Source organism: Numenius arquata, chromosome 1, assembly GCF_964106895.1.
Source record: "Numenius arquata chromosome 1, bNumArq3.hap1.1, whole genome shotgun sequence".
In the NCBI taxonomy this organism is placed as follows: Eukaryota; Metazoa; Chordata; class Aves; order Charadriiformes; family Scolopacidae; genus Numenius; species Numenius arquata.
In genome coordinates, this window is record NC_133576.1 from 57,343,785 (window position 1) to 57,368,310 (window position 24,526).

At 42.5% G+C, this 24,526-nt stretch overlaps 1 protein-coding gene across 1 annotated transcript in view; it reads right to left on the reverse strand.

Moving 5' to 3' along the window:
* The window catches only part of REPS2 (RALBP1 associated Eps domain containing 2), a 107,574-nt gene that overhangs the window by 53,157 nt on the left and 29,891 nt on the right, over nt 1–24,526 (reverse strand). The window contains exons 2-9 of the mRNA XM_074151593.1: nt 15,920–16,043; nt 13,711–13,859; nt 12,053–12,176; nt 9,210–9,307; nt 7,285–7,423; nt 4,949–5,012; nt 3,122–3,264; nt 147–241 (exon numbers count right to left, since the gene is read on the reverse strand). Coding sequence (XP_074007694.1) covers nt 147–241; nt 3,122–3,264; nt 4,949–5,012; nt 7,285–7,423; nt 9,210–9,307; nt 12,053–12,176; nt 13,711–13,859; nt 15,920–16,043 — 936 coding nt within the window. The remainder of the gene's footprint in view (nt 1–146; nt 242–3,121; nt 3,265–4,948; nt 5,013–7,284; nt 7,424–9,209; nt 9,308–12,052; nt 12,177–13,710; nt 13,860–15,919; nt 16,044–24,526) is intronic.

A 24,526-nucleotide genomic window follows, 5' to 3' on the forward strand; every position in this document is an offset into this window, starting at 1 on the left:
TTGAGATGGCTTAAAGGTCAACTCAGAGACTCCTGAAGTCCTCTCAAAGACTCTCAAGTCCTGCTGCTTCACATACTGCTGCCTTCGTGAAGCTGGGCTCTTCCTCTGCGCTCGGCAAGGTAACTACCCTACGTACGCCTCCTTACCTCCGTCCGACTGAAGTCCCGAGTCTGCTGACCGCCTGGCAATGGCTCAGAGTAAGAATCAAATAGTGTGCAGTCACGGATGGGCTTCAGAGAAGCTGCAGGGAGAAGAAAAAAAGAAAAGAAAAAAGAAAAAAAAAAAAAAAAGACAGAGACATGCCAAGTCTTTGATTAATACACACTTCTTAAAAACCTGTTCCAGCATCATTTTGCCCTCCTTTTCTACGTATCAGAACTGATCTATAAGCCATAAATGACAAAAAAAATATGAAGAAAATCTTTCTATTTTGAATAATTCAATGTCATGAAAGGGATAGCATGTATAATTTCTGTTGTAGAAATAACCATGAAATTCAGAAGAGGTGAATCTTAGTAAATATTAACTGCCAAACTACAACCATTTGTTTGCATTTTTCCTCCTCACAGTTTATTATCAAATTAGTTGGCCTTACAATTTATACCTTGCTGGCTTAGGAATGTTAAAGGTACTTATCAAACTTTCAACTCTAATTTTTAACATTTTGAATACTGAAAAGTGCATCAGAATCTACATTATACACTAAAACCGAAGGCCAGCAAAAAGCAAAGACACCAAACACAGTAGTTGCTGCAGTACCATCTTTGATATTCATTAACTAAATAGCATTGAGAGCAAGGGGGGAAAAAAAAAAAAAGGAAAAAAAAAAATCAGCTCTAACTTCTCAGAGCAATATTCACAAGAACCTCCTTTCTACTGCACAAGCTGAGGTCCTTCAGCTGATATCACTCTGGGATTAGTTCCCCTGAGATAAATCTGTTTTAACAGCTGGAAAACAGTTCTTCTTTAAGATCAATGTATTGGAAGGCAGAATAACCAGTTCTCAGGCCAAATTTCTAGCTTCTGGCTAGCATTCAGTTTATCTGAATAAATTAAGGTCTTGCAAATCTGTCTTAATTTACAATACAGTGGGTTACATACAGGTCTTTTACGCATTTTGTAAATTTAATAGAAACTCTCAGAAAAGAAGGTGGAGGGTCAAATTGTCACTGGAGCTGTGCCAAGATAGTATTTGGCCCTGCACTTGTAGTTTACAGAACAAGCCATAAAACTAGCGGGATTAACTTGTCTTCCTCTCCCAGCCACTTTATTTGAAGCTTTAACACTCTTATCAGACACAAATATTTCACTTGAACCAAATTCTGCCTCATTCTGAAACGAATACAACAACCTAATGAAAATGAGTTTCCAGTAATTTTTATCAGGTTCCTAATCAGCCAAAATAATAATAATGAAAAAAAAATATATATCTAAGTTTCACAGAAATCAAATTACAAAAACATGAAAATAAAAACTTTCTCTTGGAAATGTTTTTTGACATTTTAGGTAAGTGTATGAGGCACTTGCTTATCAATGTTTTCATTTCAGAAGTTGATACAACCTGGGCTCTATGCTTTCTTGTGATTCACGGTGTTGAGATGTTCTGCTTTTTATTCATGCAAGTCTTTGAAAAGACAGATCTCCGAATCCTGACTAGGCAGCAGAATGAGTGCAAGACATTTTCAGACACTCAAGCTAACCAGAATTAGCATATTAGCTGAGGTAGCTAGAGTGTCCACAACAAACAATTAGCCCTTTCACCTCTTCCATGTACTTCAGCTTAAAATGCATGGTTGTGTGCAACACCGGAAACTATAATCGTCCAAGAAAATGGTAAAGACCCCAGAGCTGAAAGGGACAAATTAGGGAAAAAGAGGACTCCCAAGGAACGATCACAGCTTACCATGCTCTTCCTCCCATTGACATAATGATTCCTTACTACTAGAAATAGCTAGTTCCATTGCAGTATCCAAGAAGCCTTGCTGTGAAGACAGGCCAACAAGAACCTGCATGGAGGTGCTTACAAGCTAATTTATGATGAGAACAGGCATGGGAGTAGTGAACAAAGTGCTGGTCCTGAAGGGAAAAGGGTACTTTTAATTATGACAAGAGAATGTAATTAGAGAGACTAAAAGCGATGAAGACTTGGAAGTGCAGGTTTTACAGGAGCTTCTCCCCTCGGATATGAAGATAGTGGATTATGAGAAACATGATTCCACCAGAAATTACTTGACAAATCTGATACAGGGTGAACATTTAATTTTCCTAACTACAGCTTGATTTGCTCTTTTCCTGTCTTTTAATATATTCAGTGTCATCGAATTTAATGGAGATTTTATTAGGTCTTAAATATTATCCCTTAGCACTGTAATTATCATCTGTGATTAATCCTCCTTGCCCTAGAAAGTCATGCACATTTTTTAGATGGAACAGTATATATTTCAATGTTCGTTTATAATAAAAGGAGACATAACCGAAGAGAACAAATGAAAGGGCAGGTCTCTCACTGCACATTGTTACTGAGGTATGTTATATTTTGGATTAATTTATCCTTGTGCTACACAAACTGTTGTAATCCTCCTGTCATTACTTCAAATTACTTATAGAAGAATCTGTGGATTACATAAAATGAATTACCAAAAAAATTCAACCTTTGATACAACCAGTAACCGCATCTAACAAAATATATTAGCATAGTAAATTCCAAAGCACAGTAAGTTCCAAAGCGGTCCAGTATCATTTTCATCACATCTTCAAGAGGGAAAACCATCAAAAGAGTTAAAAGCCATATAAACCTTGTTAGATTATCTTTGCTACAGACAATCACCTGCCACTTTAGCTGGAATGACGCCTGAGGCACACTGGAGCAGAGGGGCACACACCGAGGGGCAGGTGACCTCTCCGCTTTGCATTGCTGTTTTGTGCTTTCATACATTCCTTCTTCAGCAATCGCCTCGCAAGCACAATTAAAAACGCACGTGTTAAAAAGCAACCAGAGAGCCATTACACAGCGTAGAACACCGTGTCCTACCTCAAGGATGGGAAGCGACACCTGCCTTACCCGCATGCTGGGTTTCCGAGATGGCTACAGGAACTCGACCTGTCGCCGGGACATTATTACCTGCTTGAAGGTACTCGGGCAGCAGCGTCTCCGGTAGCTTCTCCGGCAGCTGGTAACCATTCTTCCTCGCAACCACAAGGTGGAAAGCGGCACAAAACTCCGGGAGTGTCAGCGCCCCGTCACAATCCACATCGCTCAGCTCCCTGCAGGGTACGACAGGCACGTGTTTTCCAAGCAATTACCTCCGGGAAACACACGTGTGCAATCACGGGGAGACAGGAATGCACCTCTGAGAAGGGGTATTTTAATACAAGTCAAGCACCTCTGTCATTTGCATTGATCCTAACTTGTACATTTGTCTTGGGGAAGAAGCAGCAAGCTAATTTTCTAATACTGACTTGTCATTTTTCTTTTTTAATGAAGTACATTTTTGTTACATCGTACCATGCAATATGATGGTCTGTATATATTAAAACATGAAATACATATCCTGTATTTCCAAGGGTGGAATTAATTTCCCAATGGTTGGAAGCACTTTGGCCTATCCATGCAGGATCTTAAACCAGTTAAGTAAAAAAAGTTAAAAATGGAATTCGGCAGTGGTTACTCAGTACTATTGACTTGTCTCAAGAAAAGAACTAAATCAATGCTCTTGATAAGTTTAAATGTTATTAACTTCTCACTAAAGCAGTTCTCTCTTTAATTCTAGGATGCTTCTCAAACACTAAAACTGGACTTCAGAAATTCAAGAATTTAATTTTATAAATTACCTCTTTGCAAGAGCTGAGTAATACTTTATCATAAGCTCATGGACTAAAACAAATAAACATGTAACTTCCTACTCTTTGAAAGTAAGGAGCATTTTTCAAGCTGTTGAGGTTACAGTGACAAAGACTGAAACATCCCATGTGTTTTACACAGCAACACAACCTGATAAATCACATCATGACAAAATTGTAATTATCTACTAGAAAGGAATAAGTTTTTTTAAATTTTGCACAGAGAACTACTTGTGTCAGCAACAGAAATGTGTTTTGTTAACATGGTGGGTTAATCCAGTCTTCTTAAATAATCTTAAATTTAAATTCCAATATTCACTTCCCCCAATACCATGCTTCTTAAGTTGTTTTTTTATTTTCACAACTGACAATCCGCTTTGAAAAGATTCCAGACATATTCTTTGACCCTGACAGATGTTTAGGCTCTTGCAAGCTTTTCTTCTCATCTCTCTTCATAAAAGCATATATAAAAGTAAAACCTCTATCAGCATTTCTGATCAACATTTAAAACTGTTTGTTCTTCCTATCTGAAATGTGAGGATGACACTGAATTACAAAGCACCATGTTGTTTATGAAAATATAATAGAATCCTTGTCAAATTTTATCGTGTACAGTTCCATCCACCATCGCTTCTAAATAAGCTCATTAAAAGTAAGTGTGCTGGTTCATTAGAAAAACACTGATGAATTATGTAGTTGTACTAACTAAAAATTAGGCATTAATTAGGCCTCCTCTAGCAAAACACAGCCGGAAACAAAACCAACAACACATCTAAAATATTCCAGAGGTGCTTCTCCTCCATGTCGTTTCATGAAAAATGTCAGTTCATTGAGCTAATGATGCTGCTTACAATATACTTAAGAACAGCTCTCAGTTTTATTGCTGTTCAAACCTTCCCAGTCCTGCTGAGTAGGCGAACATCTCTACAGAACACAAGCGTGTCAGGAAGATCAATGAGCACCCTGCTGCTTGGGCCTGAAAGTGATTCTGGAGATAAGAGCAATAATTATAATTGAAGACACTTTTCAAAATTTAACAAGAACTCTTGAATTAAGCGTCTTTTTAAAAAAACAGGATACACATCCCCAACATTATTACAGTACTTACCAGATGTGAGAAAGCTCTGGGATGGGCAGCTTTGATTTTGTGAAGAAATTCTTTGCCACAGAACCTGGTGGGAAACCGTAGCTTATCAGCCACTGGAAATTAATTCTCCAATTATTTACCTTTGGCCAGGGCTGCCATGCCAGAAGCAGCTGGTTACACCAGAAGCAGCTGGTACTTTACATCCAAGAGATGCTCAGATTAACTGGATGTTAATATAGCTGTTGGACCATTTGTCTCTTGGTGAATAAGCGAGAAAGCCAGACAGAGCTGTTGACCTCATTTCCCTGCTCCCTCCATATGGGAAAAATAAATAAATGGAAAACACGCTTCAGTACTAGTGATTCTAACCAGCATAATTAGTATGTCACTAACGATGAAATAGGAGACACAAATGGCTCTGCTTCACCCCCAGAAGCCATGTGTGTGGCAGGACAGTGCTGTAGCGTCTGCACTGCTCTCCCAAGATGCTGCTTCAACCATGACTTTTCCCTGCGGTCTTTCGAATATTATAAAAAAAAAAAAAAAAAGAAAAAACCTAGGAGATTCAGATAACACATAGCTACTGTCCTGCTGCAGGCATCCTCACTCACCCCTTCTCATTCTTCTCCTAGCTAATAAATCCATTATTTCACTGTCCCATGCACACAGACTGTAAAGGCAGCACAAGATCCCTGTATCCTGAAGCCCTTCTTGGATATAGGTTTAGGAAATGCAAGCCAACGTAATGCAGAGACTTCCAAGGTCTACACCACTCTTCCCCTTGCACATTCAGGTCAGATCACCCACTGCAGGCCATAAGAGAAGCTGTTACTAGGGCAGGTCCAAGACTCACCTAGGACAGCACATCCTCTCCTACACAGGATGCCAAGGGAGGACTATGAGGACAAGAGGTAATGAGCACAAACTTGAACATAAGAAGTTCCATCTAAACATGAGGAGGAACTTCTTCACTTTGAGGGTGGCAGAGCACTGGAACACGCTGCTCAGAGAGATGGTGGAGTCTCTGTCTCTGGAGACATTCAAAACCCACCTGGATATGTTCCTGTGCAACCTGCTCTAGGTGGACCTGCTTTGGCAGAGGGATTGGACTAGATGATCTCCAGAGGTCCCTTCCAACCCCATATCATTCTGTGATTCTGTGTGACCATGACAAAGCCATGCGATATTAACATAGCTCCAGAATATCCCCCAACCTCTGGCCACCTGAGATTCAAGAATCTTCCCAACCAGGGTTAAATATTAAATAACTTCTGACAGGTTTTTCAGTCAGAGATTTCTCAAATAAATTCTTAAACCTGGACAAACCTCTAGCTTCTCTATCACCCTGCAGCAAGGATTTCTACCATTTAATTATTTTAGGATGCTGTGGAAGCTCAAATTTATCATTTATAAACAGTAATTTTGGATGTGCAAGGACTGCCTGAGAATCTTGCTCAACATAAAGGAAAATGCAGAGCTACCCGAGATGCTGTATATGCATACATGCATACATATACAGTTACAGACATATATATGTCTGTGAGGAAATACATTGTTGCTGTTCAACAATCATTTTCTCTTTTGAGCAAATTATATGAAAGAAACTTAACTGAGGCAAAGAACTGGTGAAGCACTAATTTCTGCCAGCAGCAGGTAATTTATTTAAACTTTTGGGTGGATCCAAGCCTTCTGAACCCCAGTAATACAGCAGGGCTCAGTAAAAATATCTCACTTCAAAACCTGTGACACCTTCCTTGCCAGACCACGTGTCTGTACCCACAGTGACTCCTCTCATGAGCAGCCTGACCCTCCTAGTCAGGATGGAAATACAATCTCAGTACACCATTAGCAACACTTTTTTTCCATGGGTGTGCTCTCCAGGATTTGCTTTCAATCACCTAAAGGTCAAAATCTCAGTCCCTCAGAGCCATAAACACTCAGGCTTGACCACACAGGACAGGTAACTGCATGCTTCACTTTCATCACGTGGATGCTGCCACATTCCTGCTGGGAAAGCAAGCACAACCCTAAGGGTTTTTTCAGCTCAATATACACTGCAGGTGGGATCCACAAATACAGTCCCTCAGAGTGAGAGCTCATTTTAGTTTTTAACTAAATTGCAACACTCCCCTCTTAGATGTAATTATTTTCTAAAATCAGGAGATTTAGGGGAAAACATAACGCCCAGATTATAGGTTTGTTCTTTGAGCTGTCTGCCCTTAAGAAGAAACTGCAATCAACTGTTTCTCATAAACTCACTCCAGAGAGGAAAAAAAGAACTAATTTATCTACTTAGCACTTCACACCTCTCAGTCTGCGCCCTCTACTTGACATGGACGGTGTTTGGTAAAAACTACCTGAAATAAAGGAGTTCAGGTCAGGCTGCAGGGACCTGAACTGGTTGATGTAGTAGTCTCGCTGCTCCTCCGTTATCCTCCAAGGGTCATCTGAGTAGTGGGCACTGCTCTCCGGCTGCTCCCGCTCCGCTGAAAGAGACTGAAGGGAGGGAGACTGGCACCGACTGCAGGCAGGGGGCCAGAAGGGCCAAGTGGGGGCAACCTCAAGAAACCAGATTCACTCTCTTCTATTAGCAGACACGTACTTTAAAAAGACTAGAAGCAGAAACAGCCACGCTCATTGCCATCCCACTACTTACCCGTTAAAGCTGAAGCTAATATTAGGCATCTTTACCCAGGCAATTAAAGGAAGTTTTATATGACCGAAGCTAAAAGAAAAAGGAAATCTTACTACTGCTGACCACAAATAGGAGAAGCCCAAGTCATACCTTATTACCCCTGGATTCATTCTTGGGGTTCATTTTGGCTGCCATGCATTACAACCCTGAACTGCACACTGTACACCTGAAATGGATGGAATCAGTAAAGGACCTAAAGCTGTACTTAAGTGGCATAGCGCATGAAAATTTCACTTTGCTAAGAAACTACGTTTTTAGTCTAGGAGTGGTGCTGTAATTATGGAGATATGCTGTTTCTAGACCCTCAGCTCACATAGGTAACTCGGCACACATTACAATGAGCCAGGGAGTTGCTCAAACCCCTAAAGACCTCCCTGACCTTCTATCACTTCTCATGTTTTAGGCAACAATTCTCATTCAGGAAAAAGAATATTCTGGAGGAGAAGGACGTTTTATTCATTTATGTCTTTGCTTTCTGATTGACTTGTTTAAGGGAGGTCTGTATGTTTGGTCGGTGGGTGGTGGTGTTTAGAAGAGGGCTGCTGGGACAATTATTGTCTTCATTAAACTGGAATGACTTAGTATTTCAGATGCTTTAAGCCTGGATGACAACATCCTTAAAGAGGGAGGGCAAGAATGAACAATAACCAGGCTCCAAGCAGCTCTGCAAACCTTTCACTGACATACCTGTCCATTTCCCAAGAATAAAACACAAAACACCTGTTTTGAAACACATCAAAAGATCCCCAAAACAAGCAACATAATAAAGCTGTAAATTAATTTTCATTTCAAAGTGCTGCACAAATGCACCCAATTTCATTTCAAGTCAACACAAATTATGACACTACCTGTAGATCTTTTCCTGAGGCTCAGGAGACATTCTATTATGGGTGTGCAGCGCTAAGCAATAGGGAAAAGGTCAGAGTCTCCAAGTCTTACTTAGGAAAAGGCTCCCCCTTAGAAGAACTTGTCCTTCCTTAGGGCAAACTACCTGTTTGCATAATAAGCGCACAGCAGGCATACTGGAACATCGGAAAGGTCTGCTTTTGTAACCAGCAGGAAAACATGGGACTCATCTCATAAAAGCAAACAAATGTCCAGAAATTCATTGACTCTGCTTGAGATGTGATTTAACCAACTGGGGTGAAAAAACAGAATACACTGAATATTAGGCCATAAATTCTGCGCATGTGTTACAGATGGCATTCTAAATCAAGCAGGAATCTCTAGGAAACCTCATGTATTTTAAATGAAAATGTTTTACTCTGCTAGGATAACCTTTTTTTTTTTTTTACTTTTGAACTGAAGAGTCTCGGTCTAGTTTTCCTGTCTATGCTATTTGGTGCTTCTCATTCTATTTAGCTTCAGCAATTTAATTGGATTGTTTATTTTAATTTCTCCTTCCCATCAGCTTTGTTTTTTTTCTTTTTCATATACCAAGAAAGCATGCTTCAGCCTCTAGTCTACAAACACCATCACCATGGAGAACACTTTTTACTTTTGAAGTGAGAGTTCTTCTGCCTTTTTTTTTAATTTCTCTATTGTTTTGTTAGTAGCACTACTAACGAAAAACATGCAATTCATTACCCGATTAAGAGTTGAAGAGCTGAGTGCAGGTTTAGCTCCATAATTCCCTGATGATGGTCCATCTTGCTGGTGAGTAGAGTGTCTGACTTCATAAGGAGCTACAGACAATTAAAATAAAGTATATAAATGCAAGAATAATCAAAAAGATTCTAGTTGGCTAAAGCAAATACCACAAGGTCAATAATCTAGCTTGTGAACCTAGTATTAAAGTCCATTTCGTCCTCTGTAACAAAATTCCAGCCACATACTTATCTTTCACATTACATCATTCTTCTTCAGACATTACTGATAGAAACTGTCAGTTATGTATTACTAGATAACAGAAATCATTGTTCATCATGTTGAAATACATATTTATATAGCATTTTTACATATTTACATGCTTTATATACTTAGAGTCATATATAGCAACAGAATGCATTACAAATAAGAAGAAATAATTCAACTGAACTGCAAAAAAGTATGCTTTGACAATGCTACCAAACAGTAAATCACTAATTTTTCCATATACTTTTCTTTCCCCTTCCATAATTTCTGTTGAAAATCAAAATATGTGACTCACCACTTCGCATTATTTGGAGTAAAGTTAGTAAAGAAAAGTAACAATTTACTTGTTCTTTTGTTAAATAAGTCACTTATGTTCCACTGCAGCAAATATAGTAAGTGGTGACAAAACAGCGTGTTTAAGAACAATGTTTTAAAAATAGGTCATGTATGCAAACAGAAAGGCAACTCACTTGCAAACCCTTACAGAGCCGAGAACTTCTGCTGCCAGGCTATTCAAAACGTACGGCTACAAGACAGTCTTAATAGACCTCTGTCTTAAGACAGAACTTAAAAAGCTCTTGATGAAAAGTGAGACCAAGAAATCTTAAAAATGTTCCGTCCAGGAAGACCTTAAAAATTATACCCCTAACACCCTCGCTTTCCTGAGTGGTCTTATCCTGTATTGGTATCTATTTTTATGCCTGTGTACGTAACTTCTAACTTCAGAAAAAAAACACAGGAAGGAAGTTGGGAAAGGTACAGATGCCCTTGGAAAGGAGATTTAGGAACAAGGCCACACTGCTGTGTGTTTGCTAGCAAGAAAAACTTCCAAGACTATCAAGAAAAAAGTATATAGTCATGGTTGCAGTGTAGAGGGCTGCCCTTGCAGACATGCTGTCCAGTTTCAGGGAACTACAGAACAGCCCACCCAGCACAGCGCTGTGGTGGTGGCACCTCCTGCACCACCTACACTAACACGGTGGCTTTCAGACCCTCTCTTCTGAGTGCTCTTCAGAAAACTGGAAGGGTCCTAACCTTAAAGGCCAGGAAGAACCAGTAGGTCACCAAGCCTGGCACTTGGTACAGCATGGGCCATAAAATATTACCCTCTTATGGCCACCAAGAACACATTTGGCTGAAGTATCCCTGGTGGGATTAAAATAGGAGAAATTCCCTCTCTAGAAAATAACCATAGTGTTCTACATCTCTAGAATTTTGTGGTTGAATAATTAAATTTAGAAGAAGATGACAGCTGGATTGGATGTTACTGCCTCTATTCACCTTGCATAGCTGCTGACACGAGAAATTTCACTGAAGTTATGATTGCAACCAAATTCAAAGAAAAAAAAAAACCCAGCACCCAAAGTACCCCCCTCCTCCCCCCCCATAGCACTGACAGATCTGTCCCAGAAAACAGCAGAGTGCATGACATGTAACATGGTCAGCTGCTCCCAATGGCCACCTCCAGCCCAGCTCTTCAGGGTGTGAGTATCTGCCACTCGTCTTCTCCACTGGAGCAGAACATGCGTCATACCAGAAGACAACCTCGCCAGTGTTGCTTATTTCAGAAGTCAACCATCACTGTTTCGATCAGTTATGCCAAGGGTGGGCTGGGGAAAAATCCCATCTCTGAACAAACAGCAGTTTACCTAACCTGCAAATGAGTGGCTGTGACTTCCATATGAAGGCCACTTGATAGCGTTGAACACATTCTTATTGTGGCTGTGAGTGAGTTTCAAAATGTTGTAATAGCTCTGTTTTTTCACTCATTTGTAAATAAGGACGACAGCTAAAGGACTAGCATGGTCCACTCCTCAATCACGGCAAACACACTAACTGTGAGCAGGAGGGATGATATACAACAATGGCTACTATTGCTACTATGCTACTATTGACCATCTTGGTCACCAGATGTTGCAATTTGGAGAGCACAAGCAACTTACTATTAGCAGGAACTTGTAAAGCCTTAGTAAAACTGCTTTCTGCCTCACTGCCCTCTTACTAAAATCAGAATGTTTTGCCACCTACTCTAGTGGCAGTGAGATCAAGGACAGAGCATCCACGTAGTGTCTTATTTTTTGTCTGTTTTGCCTTTTATGTTGTGGGACTGTTTTTATATTCATGTCCTATTGTCATTTCCATTACGAAACCAGAAAGATTATTATCCTTTCCTGCAAAGGAAAATTCACTGCCAACCTGAAAACTAATAGAGCAGCTACTGAAATCAGGAGCAGGCTTTTCTTCCCCTCCAATGAAATAAAATACTGAACTGAAAATACTCACAAACACTCTGTGGCTGTGATGTATTGTACACAGTCTTGTCAGAGATTAGGTATTAGCATTTATCTGCGAGCAGTGACACATAAATCTAACTAATTTACCAGAAAGCGAACAGGACTGAACAACCGAAATAAAATTAGATGATTGAACTGCTTTCCACAATACAGGTCTAATTAAATGTTAAAATCATTAGGCTGATTGACAGTTGCATTTGAAATCTGGATCCTTCTGAGAAGAAAAAAAACAAAAAAAAAAAAGAATTGAATACAATGTGCACATCCCAATTTTTATCCTACCTCCATGCTGCTGCTCCAGCCCACTTCTTGATTTACCATATCCATAACTTAAAGGTATTCTCTGGTAAGTAGAGGGAGAAGCAGGAGGTGAGCAGATTGGAGACATCGGTGGAGACTTGGGTTCCTGTTTCAAAAACACACCAATACAAAATGGAATTCTGAGATGACAGCAAAACAATCAAGTAATCCTGCACAGCAATCTGAATGCACATCACATAATGGACAAAGAAAAGGCAAACGTTGTAGTTCCCTGAGGCCCTTTATTTCCAAGAAAAGGCTCTTTAAAAAGCAAAAGTTGGTAAAGACAGAATGTGGTGTTGAGCCTTCTAGGGTTAAAGTGTGGCAATGCCATAGCAAAGCTTTACAATGAACAGCTTAAGGTATTTTACTGCCAAAAGATGCCTGAAGAAGTATATGCAGAAGGTTTAATGTGAGTGGGTATCTTTGAATTTACATAACACATTTAGTTAGGGTGAGTGCATTCTCTGTGGGAGAGCATTTTTCATATAAAACTTACAAAAAATGAAAAATATCAATTCAGAGATTTATTTAAGTGCTCTGTGGATTTGTAGGTGTTACTGGGTATCTATCCTACAGCATTCTCTTTACCTTAACTTACAGATTGTTTAGGAAGCGGATGGGATCCTGAAACTGTTTACTGTGTAAAAAGGAAAAAATAACATAACACAGGTAACCTAGATGGAGCTAGGGGTTTGAGGGCAGTGTTCTGCTTCAGTGTCAGTATACGCAGGCAGATAGGCATACATGCTCTTCTTCCTCATCCTGTTATTCCACCCATGCATCTTGTCATCAGCTCATTCCTGTTGGCTGACCTCAAGCTGGGAATGCCGTTACTCACGCCAACACACTGTGTGATAAAAGCATGCGCACACTACAGGATGATAAAGCACCTGCCATCAGGCATTTACAACATGACCTGATACGGCACCGGAAAAGAAGGTGCCAGGCGTGGGGAAAATCATAAAAATCGTGGTTGCACTGTGAAGCCGCCTGTATCCAAATAAGCACTCTCAACTCTTCTAAATACAGGTAATACAAATCTCCCTTAGACAGCTTTATTAAATTGGCAACTTGGAATAACAGATGCTGGGACAATGTTCCACTGAGGACAAAAGAAAAGCAGATTTCTTCTGGACTACTCCTGGGGGAGATCAGAATGGAAGAGAAAACACAGTGGCCTTATCCCCATCCAGAAATAGCAGCTCATGATTCAACACCTCTTCCCCAACCGAACATTTCTGTAGTGACTAAGGATCATACTGGCCATGAGAAATCGCTCACTTTCCTGTTCTGTTTCACAGACAGATTTCTACTTGCTGCTCCTCCCCTAGTCCTCTCCAAGAAACAGCGTTGGACTAAGTAGGAGGACAACAGTGAAAGAAATTATACAGAATATTACAGGGCTGACAGCTTTATACAACCTCATATAACGAAATTCTCTTCAGGGACGCAACTGGGATGCATCAAAATCAGAGCATAGCCCTGATGGGGATTATTTGCATGTCAGAAGTTCATCTCCTGTCTAGTACTGCAAAACTGAGTAAGCCCACATGAGCGTAATCATTTACACGACTGGATCCAAAGGGAGGATGGATAACATATTAGCCTGAAGGAGCGTCATGGTTTTGGCCTGTTACCTGTTTGTCCCCTTCGTCGGTTCTTTTGTAGGAATTTTTTTCCAAAGTTGCATGTGGAACCTGAAATTTAGCTCCATGGAGTTCTGCTGGAGTCCCGTAACGTACTTCACTGTCATTTTTCAGCGCCATAAACCGTGGCAGAGGCAATTCTTCATTAAAAGAGAGAAAAATTCAATTGAGACTATAGAACATTAAAAATACTTTAAGCAGTATCGTCTTGTAAAACTAATGAAAAGTTTATCTATAAAAGAGTACTATTTGTATTTTGTAGTACTTGTAAGTGTGGAATTCCTGTCATTATCTTACTTCTTAATAAAAATGTGAATGTTATACAAAGCTACATTCACTAGCTTAATATATAATCTCTCCATGCAAAGAGAAAGAAATAAGCCTTGTGCACGTTATTAAAGCAAGCGGCAAACTCATTTCCTGCCTTCAGAACACTGTCTGTAATGAAAAGAAGAGTTTCCCACAGAAACTGTGGGACTGATGAATTATTCAGTCAGGATCACAGTATCCTCAACGCTGCCATCGTAAAAGGAACAAATTAGAAAAGGTAGGGTTCAGAGATCACTCCAAGGCCTGGTGAGATGACCATGTCAAAAGGTCGCATGTCGCGTCTGCTCTGCAGAGCAGAAGAGCGACACTTTGTCACTCTTTAAGACGATTCAAAATTATTTTAAAGAAACACTATTTATTTTTGTGCACAGTCACCCTGAAAAATCAATACAATTAAAAATAATAGAACGCTCAAAACCGAGCAAAGCCTCACAGCGCCTCTGTAATCATTTACACCTACAGCTGCTAGCAGGAAGAAAAAGAAATCAACTGGAGTTTGGTGCATGTTCCTCACCCCGCTCTAAAGGCACTCACAGAATTCAAGAGAAAATGTAATTAACGCTGGAAGCGTTTCAGTGGGTAAGCAGGATATCAATGCAAGGACTGCAAGTACCCTTCTTCACTCAAATTTGTGGATTATTTGCAGATGCTGGACTTGTAAAACATAGACAGTAAGTCTTACTTAGTTCAGGTTTCTAATTTAGTGCCAGCTGTATCCAATCCCCTCCACTTGGTCGGGAGCTCTGCACCACAGGAGCTCAGCACCACAGGAGCTCAGCCCACACAGGTCTCCATGTGCTTTCCAGCCTGGCATTTCTCCCCCTGGGATGGGGCAGACCTAGGAACCCCCTCCCTGTGCCTTGTAACGTAGGTGAATTTTACATTTCACCGCCTTTAGCAGGGATGGCAGGAGCAGAAACTGCACTGGGAGCAGTGACCCGGCTGCAAGGCTATGGGTAGGTCCTGCCTTTCCCACCTCCTCTCCAATCTCCTGGTTGGTTGCACTGCTGCCTCCAGTGGGATGGTGACAAGCACTCCAACCCAGAGCATGGCCTCGGGGCTCGGTTCCAATGCCCAGCTGGGATGTGGGAGCTAAGGGTTAAAACCGGTTCAGGCTTAAGTCCAAGTGAAAAGTCCAAGTGAAAAGTTTTGAAGACTGAGACCTGCTGAGGCAGAGCATGCATCACCAAGGCAAGAACATCGAATTCCTTCCATATAGTCGCTATCAAGATTTTGCAGCTAGAAGGGACCTGCTTTCTCTCTTCACTGCTTGAGTTTGATGAGCCTCTTTTAAGAAGTGTTTTTTCCTCCATCAAAAATGGAACACTTAATATTACTGTCAATTTATTGAGAAGAACAAAGCTCTTTTAAATTACATGTAATACATGTTTCCATACCTGCTGATAGGAAGCATTATGATTTTGTCACCATTACCCACCCACTTCAGCAGGGTTATATGCTAAAACAGGTGAGTGCTGCAAGCTGCCCAGCAAAGGGGCACCCCGACCTGCCCACTCCTCCACCCAAAGCAGCTATCAGCTCCCACTCTGGACAGCTATCAAGATCAGAGGCTGAAGGTGAGAAAGAAATGCATCCCCAGCGCCAATCTGCTGTCATTCATCCCATTCCTTTGGTAATGCCTTTTCCAGAGGGGGATGCCATCTCAGCTGTGCCATACATGTAATTCACTGCAATTTCCTACCAGTCACTTAGAGAACATAATGTTACCTTCTACTCTTTCTCTGCTCTTCAAAACACAATTGTTTCATAGACATGCTAGAAGAAGAAGTTTCCCACCACGGAGAACTGACAAGCATTACAGAAAGTGAAAAACAAGTGCATAGCACTGCAAGAAAAATTTGCTACTTACCATTCTTAATGCTCTCAATCCGTACTGGGAACCCTGACTGTGCTGCCGCAATTAACTTCAAAGCAATATAAAACTGAGCGGGACCAAAATAACCCACGCGCTTGGCTCCACAAACTTCTGTAATCTAAAAGAGAAGAGACACGTTGTCGGTTAACTGCATTTCACACTTGCAGGGAATGCAAACACCTCTCCATAAACAAAGAAAAATTCTTCAAAAATGCAAAATGCTTGTTGTATTTAAAGTTTTCTATTAAGCATATTTGTTTCAATTCAGGACATTGCTGTCAGATCATATTCTCCTTAGTATATCAGAGACAGGTAATTAGCTGTTAAGTTTTCAGAAGCATTGCTGGGTAACACTGCTACCCCAAAACAACTTGTGGGTTTTCATACTACACAGGAATGTAAGAGCAGGTGAAACAATAACTTGTTAAGTACACAGTCCAGAAAAACATTTCCATCACAGAAGCTATGGTATTCACAGAAAATGGTACTTAATATTAGCCCTCACAGCAACAGTTAAGACAGTTACTCTAACTGGAACATAAAAGCAAAATGAGAAATACCCCATTGCACCATGTGAGCAGAACACTTTTCTTTATGAAACATTAACACGGTCTTTGCACTGAAATTTAATTTCTATACGTACTTCACTGTTTGCTTCACTCAGCCACAGCTCCACATTCACGCGCTCAGACAACAGCTAAACAAAACAACAGCTATCAGCAGGTTTTAAGCACAGGCACCAATTCCCCCATGCCTGGAACTCCCAGATGTTCACCAGCTAACCTCAGCCAGGTGCTACGGTTAGAACAAAACCCCATCCACCCAGATGTAAAGAGGAGCCCTGATTAGTTCTCCTCAAAATACATCTGGGTTAGCAATGGCTCCTGGCTGGCAAGGTGCATCACCGGCGTGCAGGTTGACAGCGGAGCTGTGCCAGTTCTTCATGGGTAAGTGCTGCTCTCCAGAAACCCCCATCCTTTGATCGCTCCCAAGCTACAACAGCATGAGAGAAACTATTCCCATGTCATGTGTATAAACAAATAGCACAAATGAAGAGCCTATTTTTTCTAATTTACTTTTATGGGTGTATATATACACATACACACACACAGAGTGGCAAAATGTCAGGTGAAACAATTACTGAATGACCAAATGTTTTAGAATGGTAATTCTTACTAATCAAAGAAAATTATCTTCAAGCAAATGCTTTCTTCTCTAGATGTGGCTTCTGCTTTGACTGAGTGAGCTCTGGCTCCCTTCTCTTCCTGCAAGTTTGAAAGATGCATGGCTTAATTCCTTGATCACAAGATGTATCAAGCAGCTTTCTTTTCTCTTACTGCTTGATGAAAAGAGATTGATTCTCTGTACGAGGACAGCTTAAATTAACCAGCAGCATTTGCCATTCCCTTTCTTCTACATATCTTTTTTTTGAAGTCATTCTGGCTTTTTTTTTTTTCTTTTTTTTTTTTTTTAATATTCCCCCTCCTCTGTTGCTGGCCTTACTTCCTTCATTTTCCAGTGGGAACGAAGGGCACTTGGCACATCCCTGAGATGGATGGTGCCGAAGCATGATTAGCAATGGAGATGTGCAGAGGAGGGAGGAGCAGGTGGAGGGGAACTCCTTGGAGAAGAGCTGCACCCCAGCCGGGGTGTGGGAAGGAGCCAAGCCCATCACATCCACCTCGGTGGATGACACAATGCAGACTCCAGTGTTGCAGAGGGCTCCCTGCTGCCATAGGCAGCAACACTGTCCACTGTAGAATTCCACTGCACCAGTGGGTCCCCCAACAGCAGCCTACTGGGGTCCCGTGGCAGAGGCTGACAGCAGAGGTGGATGCCCGCTGTGCTGCAGGAGCAGCTCCTGCCTGTGGCGTAGGCGTGCTGCCACGAAAGCCCATCACCATACCAGCACTGGTTTGCCAGGGCCGGGCAGAGCATCAGTACCACTTCTGAACTCCAAAGCAGGTACTGGTTTCACAGAATCACAGAATGATAGAGGTTGGAAGGGACCTTTGGAGATCATTTAGTCTAACCCCCCTGCCAAAGCAGGTTCACCTAGAGCAGGCTGCACAGGAACACATCCAGGTAGGTTTTGAATATCTCCAGAGAAGGAGACTCCACAGCCTCTCTGGGCAGCCTGTTCCAGTGCTCTGTGTCACCCTCAAAGTAAAGAATTTTTTACTCCTGTGGAGAAAGAATTTCCTGTGTTCCAGTTTGTGCCCACTGCCCCTTGTCCTGTCGCTGAGCACCACTGAAAAGAATCTGGCCCCATCCTCTTGACACCCACCCTTTAGATATTTGTAAGCACTGATGAGATCCCTTCTTAGTGTTCTCTTCTCCAGGTGAAACAGATCCAGGTCTCTCAGCCTTCCCTCATAAGAGAGATGCTCCAGTCCCTTGATCATCTTTGGTTCCTTCCTCTTGTCCCTGGATGCTCCTAATTCACTCAGTCCTGCTGCCCAAATCTCCCACTCCTGCACAGTCCTTCCCCACCAGTGGCCCCGGCTCTGCCTGGTGCAGCAGCATGGAGGACAGCCCATCAGGTTTGACCCAGCATGGACACGGAGCCTGCACCCTGGCCACAACCCAGCCAGCTCCCCACGGGCACACGAGACCCTGACAGCTCTGGGGACAATGCCACCACAAGCAGGTATGCGGGAAGCCACTGGCCGGGGGCTTGCTGCAAGTCCCAGGTGCACAAATTCAACAACCTGGGGAGAAGCAGATGGAGAAGGATGGTCAAACACTGGAACAAGCCACCTAGAGAGATGGTGAATGTCCCAAGCCTGTCAGTGCTTAAGAGGCATTTGGATGATGCCCTTAACAACATGCTTTAACTTTTGGTTAGCCCTGAAGCAGTCAGGCAGTTAGACTCAATGATCCTTGTAGGTCCCCTCCAACTGAGATAGTCTATTCTACTCTAATGAAGCTGAAATTCAATCAGGGGCCATGGCCCTGGTTTGTTAGGGGAGAGGGTTGTTAAACAAAGGCCAGTTGGCAAAAGCTGGGCACCCACCTGCACCCAGGCCCTCCTGTGGAGGGTGTGGGTGCTCCCCTCTGGCGTAGCCCACGGATGGTGCCCAGGATGGCAGCCGCTGTGGTACAAAATCCCTGGGTGCACAAGGGGGGTACCCTTGAGGGATTTTTCTCCCCTTGGGCTTCTTTCCTGCTATGGCATCCTGCACTCGCTGGCACGGAGCAACAGCATCACCGCGGTCTGCGTGATCAGCTGCTGGCAAGAGGAAACATCGAGCAACTGGGACTTTCACACAGGGATGTGTGATGCTATCACCTTCCTGAAAAGACGCTGAGAGTTAATTTTCCATAGCTCTTTTTTCTGCTTTGAAACCTTAAGGTCACTGAGTGCCATAAATGCTCGGCTTGCTCCTGATATGGAAACATGAACATTTTATTCTGATCAAGCAGACTCCAAGTCTTTATCAAGGATACACTGTCTCTCAAAAATACAGCGTTGTTTCTCAAGCACACTTACAGCCAACCAACCTGAAACTCCCTCTGTGTAGCTTCACTCTTCACTGGTAACAACAGAAAAATATTTTGTAGGCACGAGCTCATCCATATTATTTTTGCAACTAAATCCTGATCTCCTGTTAACAGCCCAGGGCAACAGATGCAAGCTGATGGAGTAGCCAAATTTATTACACAATTAATTTTAGGTACCCACATAGATTAATTGCAGGTAGAGGCACCTACTCTTATCAGGTTCCCTGTACAGTTAGAGGGAAGGGATTTGGGTTCCCTTCCACACAGCTGTTCACGCTACCTGCACCAGGACCCTGCTTAGAGCTGCCAGCGGGAGCAGCCCCTCTCTCCAGCAGCCACTGAGGTAGGTGGCAGATTAGCCTTTATCCAAAATTAATTCCTCGGAACATGCTGCCTGCTTAAATTTCCACAGCAGTTTAATCTGAATGCTGCATTATTTTTTTGTTTCCTGGTTTTACCTTTTGCAGGGTCAGTGCACATAGCCTCTTGATGGGCAGATTACATTTAGTGACATGCAATGCTGAAGTTAAGCTAGTTTGTGCAACATACTATTAAGAGCCTCCATGATCCACCTGAATTAAAGGCATTGTATAGGAATGCAATACAATACTTTTTTCATACTGAAACTAGACTCTCTCTTTAATAAAACAGAGAGTACTTTGGAAGTAAGATATAAGTCCAGATGGCTTTAAGTCCAGATGGAGAGCAGTTACTAGTGGTATCCCTCAAGGGTCCATCCTGGGACCAGTACTGTTTAACATTTTTATCAAAGACATAGACAGAGGGATTAAGAGCACCATCAGCAAGTTTGCAGATGACACCAAGCTGTGTGGTGTTGTCGATACACCAGAGGGATGGGATGTCATTCAGAGGGACCTGGACAGGCTGGAGAGGTGGGCCCAGATGAACCTCACGAGGTTCAACAAAAGCAAGTGCAGGATTCTGCACCTGGGAAGAAACAATCCTCAGTATAAATACAGACTGGGGGATGAGGTATTAGAAAGCAGCCCTGAGGAAAGGGACTTGGGGGTGCTGATAGACGAGAAGCTGGACATGAGCAGGCAATGTGCTCTCGCAGCCCAGAAGGCCAATCACATCCTGGGCTGCATCAAAAGAAGTGTTGCCAGCAGATCCAGAGAGGTGATTCTGCCACTTTACTCTGCTCTGGTGAGACCTCACCTGGAGTACTGTGTGCAGGTCTGGAGCCCTCAATATAGAAAGGACATGGACCTGATGGAGCGGGTCCAGATGAGGGCCACCAAAATGATCAGGGGGCTGGAGCACCTCTCCTATGAGGACAGACTGAGGGAGCTGGGGTTGTTCAGCTTGGAGAAAAGGAGGCTCCGGGGAGACCTCATAGCGGCCTTCCAGTGCCTGAGGGGGGCCTACAGGAAGGCTGGGGAGGGTCTGTTTACAAAGGCCTGCAGTGACAGGACGAGGGGCAATGGTTTTAAGTTGGAGAAGGGGAGATTTAGATTGGATATTAGGAAAAAATTGTTTACTATGAGGGTGGTGGAACACTGGAACAGGTTGCCCAGGGAGGTGGTTGAGGCCCCTTCCCTTGAGATATTCAAGGTGAAGCTCGACGAGGCCCTGGGCAACCTGGTCTAGTTGGGGGTGTCCCTGCTGACTGTGGGGAGGTCAGACTAGATGACCTTTGGAGGTCCCTTCCGGCCTGGACCAATCTATGAATCTATGAATCTATGAATATAAAAATACCCCCTGAAAGACAGGGGATACATCAGTACTGCTTTGATTCAACTGATGTTTGAAAACAAATTCTTTCTATCCTTTCCTGTTGTCAATTTGAGGTGCATACTTTTCAGCAAGCTATCAAGGAAAGAACTGATATTTTCTATTCATGCACTGCTAAACAGACACACATGTAAATCAAAATAACTTGCACACCTTGATACTTCAAGGGATTTTAATACAGAACTATTGACAGTCAATTTTCATTGCCATTTTTTTTAATTCTTCAGCAGAAAACTGTAATCCTCCAGTGATAGCCAAATACTGAAGAAAAGTTTAATGAAGAACATGTTGGAAATAATTTTTCATGGTGGCAGGTTACAGATTTTGCTTGCCAAATCTAACCTCAGGATGATAAACAGAATTAGTCAAAAATTGAGCTATTGAATGGTTTGCAAGACAGGAACACAACACTGAGTGGACTGAGTTTAAATTTACTGCAAGGTGTAACTGCTTATATGAAACAATTTCACAGGTCATTTCTCAATTAAGGAAAAAAGTTCATTTCACATACAAGTGAAAACATTTCTTGGAGAAGGATGGCAAGCCCTAGTGTATAATCTCACATTTGTTCTCGGTCAGCCCTGGAACAGCACCTCTCAGTTCAATGCAATTTCAACAGGCAGCCTTAAAACACACACTCTGTACACGAATCGCACCACTTTCCCTAACAAGCAGCCGTAACAAGGGGAGAAAGATAAAGACCTAGATGCCTGCCCATGCTTCTGACAGGCCAGAAGTTTTTCTATGGTTGTAAAAATACATACCTTCTTTAAAAAAAAAAAAATAAATCTCCACCTAATCAACATTAAAATTTAAAACATAGCTATGAGCTGTTCACAAGAGTGGCTGTTTTAAATTACTGTTCTCCATACAAACTTCTAATAGAAAAGCTTTACATCTTGAGATGCTGGAACACAAAGCAGATTTTTGTATTTATTATCTACTCACTGCTCTGCTCTATCGGCTGATAGAGAGTGGTATTTTTGTAATTGCTCCTTGAAGACATCCCACATGAAGCAGCTTTTCCCAGCACGATCTGACATTGTTCCAGCTCTCCCCAGTTCTCTCCAAACAAGTTTCCACTGCAGTCTCCAAGAGCACTGACCTCCCCAACACCCTGGGCAGGTCTAATTTAGATTGCAAGAGCTAAACTTCAGGAACTGAACATAAGCCTAGAGCTGAAGTTTGTTTTCCACAAGTAGAAAAAGAGGTAAAATCAGAAACAACTATTCCATAATCCTGCGGACAGGCCGAGATGACCATCCTGCAAGCCTCAAGGGAAAGGTTTTCAGCTGTAAAGCAAAGGGACAGCTAGGATTTTCTCTTTTTCATTTAGCCATTAATGCTGCTACAGCATCCTCTGTACCTAGCTGGTGCAGTTCTGGTCTGTAGATGTCGATGGTCTGCATGTAGGTGGTCACTGCCTGCCATCTGTGGGCAAACCCAGCCCAAAGGGGCTCAGATCTCTGCGTGGGCTGTGAGACTCTGAGGAACACGCGTAAGCTGAAAGCATATTCAACTCATTTGGAAAGAAAATGAAAATGAGCATCACTGGCTCTTACGTTAAAGGAAATTTTCTCGCTGCACCTTCCACCCCAGCAATCTTTTTTTTTTTTAACTTGTCCTTGCTCATGCTGTAATGGGGTAGAAAGATTTTCCAGTTCGTCAACTGCCTCTGCGTTTTAAGGAACATGATGAAAAGCTTCTGCCGTTCCCCGATGCACACCCGGCCCAGCACTTGCCGGAGGACGACCGGCCGGGATGCCACAGCTCAGACCTCAGCCCCGCAGCAACCCCAGGCTCCCGTCTGGATCAACCACCCTCTTATAGCTGTTTGAATGGCAAATATTTGCAGCAGTGGCTTATCAACAGCTTATCTCAAAATTGTGTCATGCATCTGACCTGCTTTACCCTTTTTTTTTTTTTTTTTTTTAAATTTGTGCTTACAGAGTCTTTGATCTGCTTGTTACAGACGAGTTTTGCTACATTCTTAAACAGGTATTTCTGAATGGATGGTTATTCAGATATCTGTAACACTACCTGGAGCCCAGGGCTACGTATCTACCTCTTCATTATTTAAAGCGAAGTAAGAAACACCACATCCTGGATCCAGGAGGATTACTGTCTGGGAAGGCAACAGGAGGAGGAGGAATGTGCCGGAGCAGTTACGTACCCAGCTGTACAGAGGAATAGACTCTTCTATAAATTAGGTTCTCCAGCTCTGCTCCTTCGTATCAGTGGTATTTCTATAACCGTTTATTTTACTCTGTTATCTTGTCTTTCCAAGACACGTTTTACCTCTTTTAGACTATTTTTAAGTATTACCTGAAATACTTCTAAAAATCTAGCTATTCTGAGCAAGCATGGTTCCATCAACCAAAACAAAAGGAATTAGGTTTATGGTACACGAGATAACACATAACACTGTTTAAGCTCCACATGATCATCGCTTTACATCAAACAACCCCATAATTTTAAGTTGCAAGGCAAGCTACCGATAAACTGCCAAATTTTAGCAACTTCACAGAATTATAGGATGGTTTGGGTTGGAAGGGACCTTAAAGATCACCTAGTTCCAACCCCCCTGCCATGGGCAGGGACTCCTCCACTAGACCAGGTTGCTCAAAGCCCCATCCAGCCTGGCCTTGAACACTTGCGGAGATGGGGCATCCACAACTTCTCTGGGAAACCTGTTCCAGTGCTTCACCACCCTCACAGTAAAGAATTTCTTCCTAATATCTAACCTAAATCTCCCCTCTTTCAGTTTAAAACTGTTACCCCTCGTCCTATCACTACATTTCCTGATGAAGAGTCCCTCCCCATCTTTGCCGTAGGCCCCCTTTTAGGTACTGAAAGGCCACTGTAAGGTCTCCCCGGAGCCTTCTCTTCCCCAGGCTGAACAACCCCAGCTCTTTCATCCTGTCCTCATAGGAGAGGTGCTCCATCCCTCTGATCATCTTTGTGAGCCTCCTCAGCTAACTTCAGTTAACACAGGGGTAAAAGCAGCAGAGAGCAACCACATATTTTCAGCAAAACCTGCCGACAGCACGGCCAGGGCTTCCCCAAACTCCCTCCTCCTGGCACGACCCAAAACCATCCACATCTCTGTGCGCCAATACCCCACGTGCCATCGCACCTCGGCAAATCCAGGGGGAAAGCACTGCACTTCAGGGACAGGGAAACATTTTTCTGGCAGCTCCAAGCAGAACATTTTATACCAAGATGGAGAAGAACTACAAGGCTTACGATTCAGCACACACACACACACACACGCGGCCACGGACAGAATCACACGGAACAAACACTAAAACTGGTTTCAAACAACTCTACATCTCACATGGA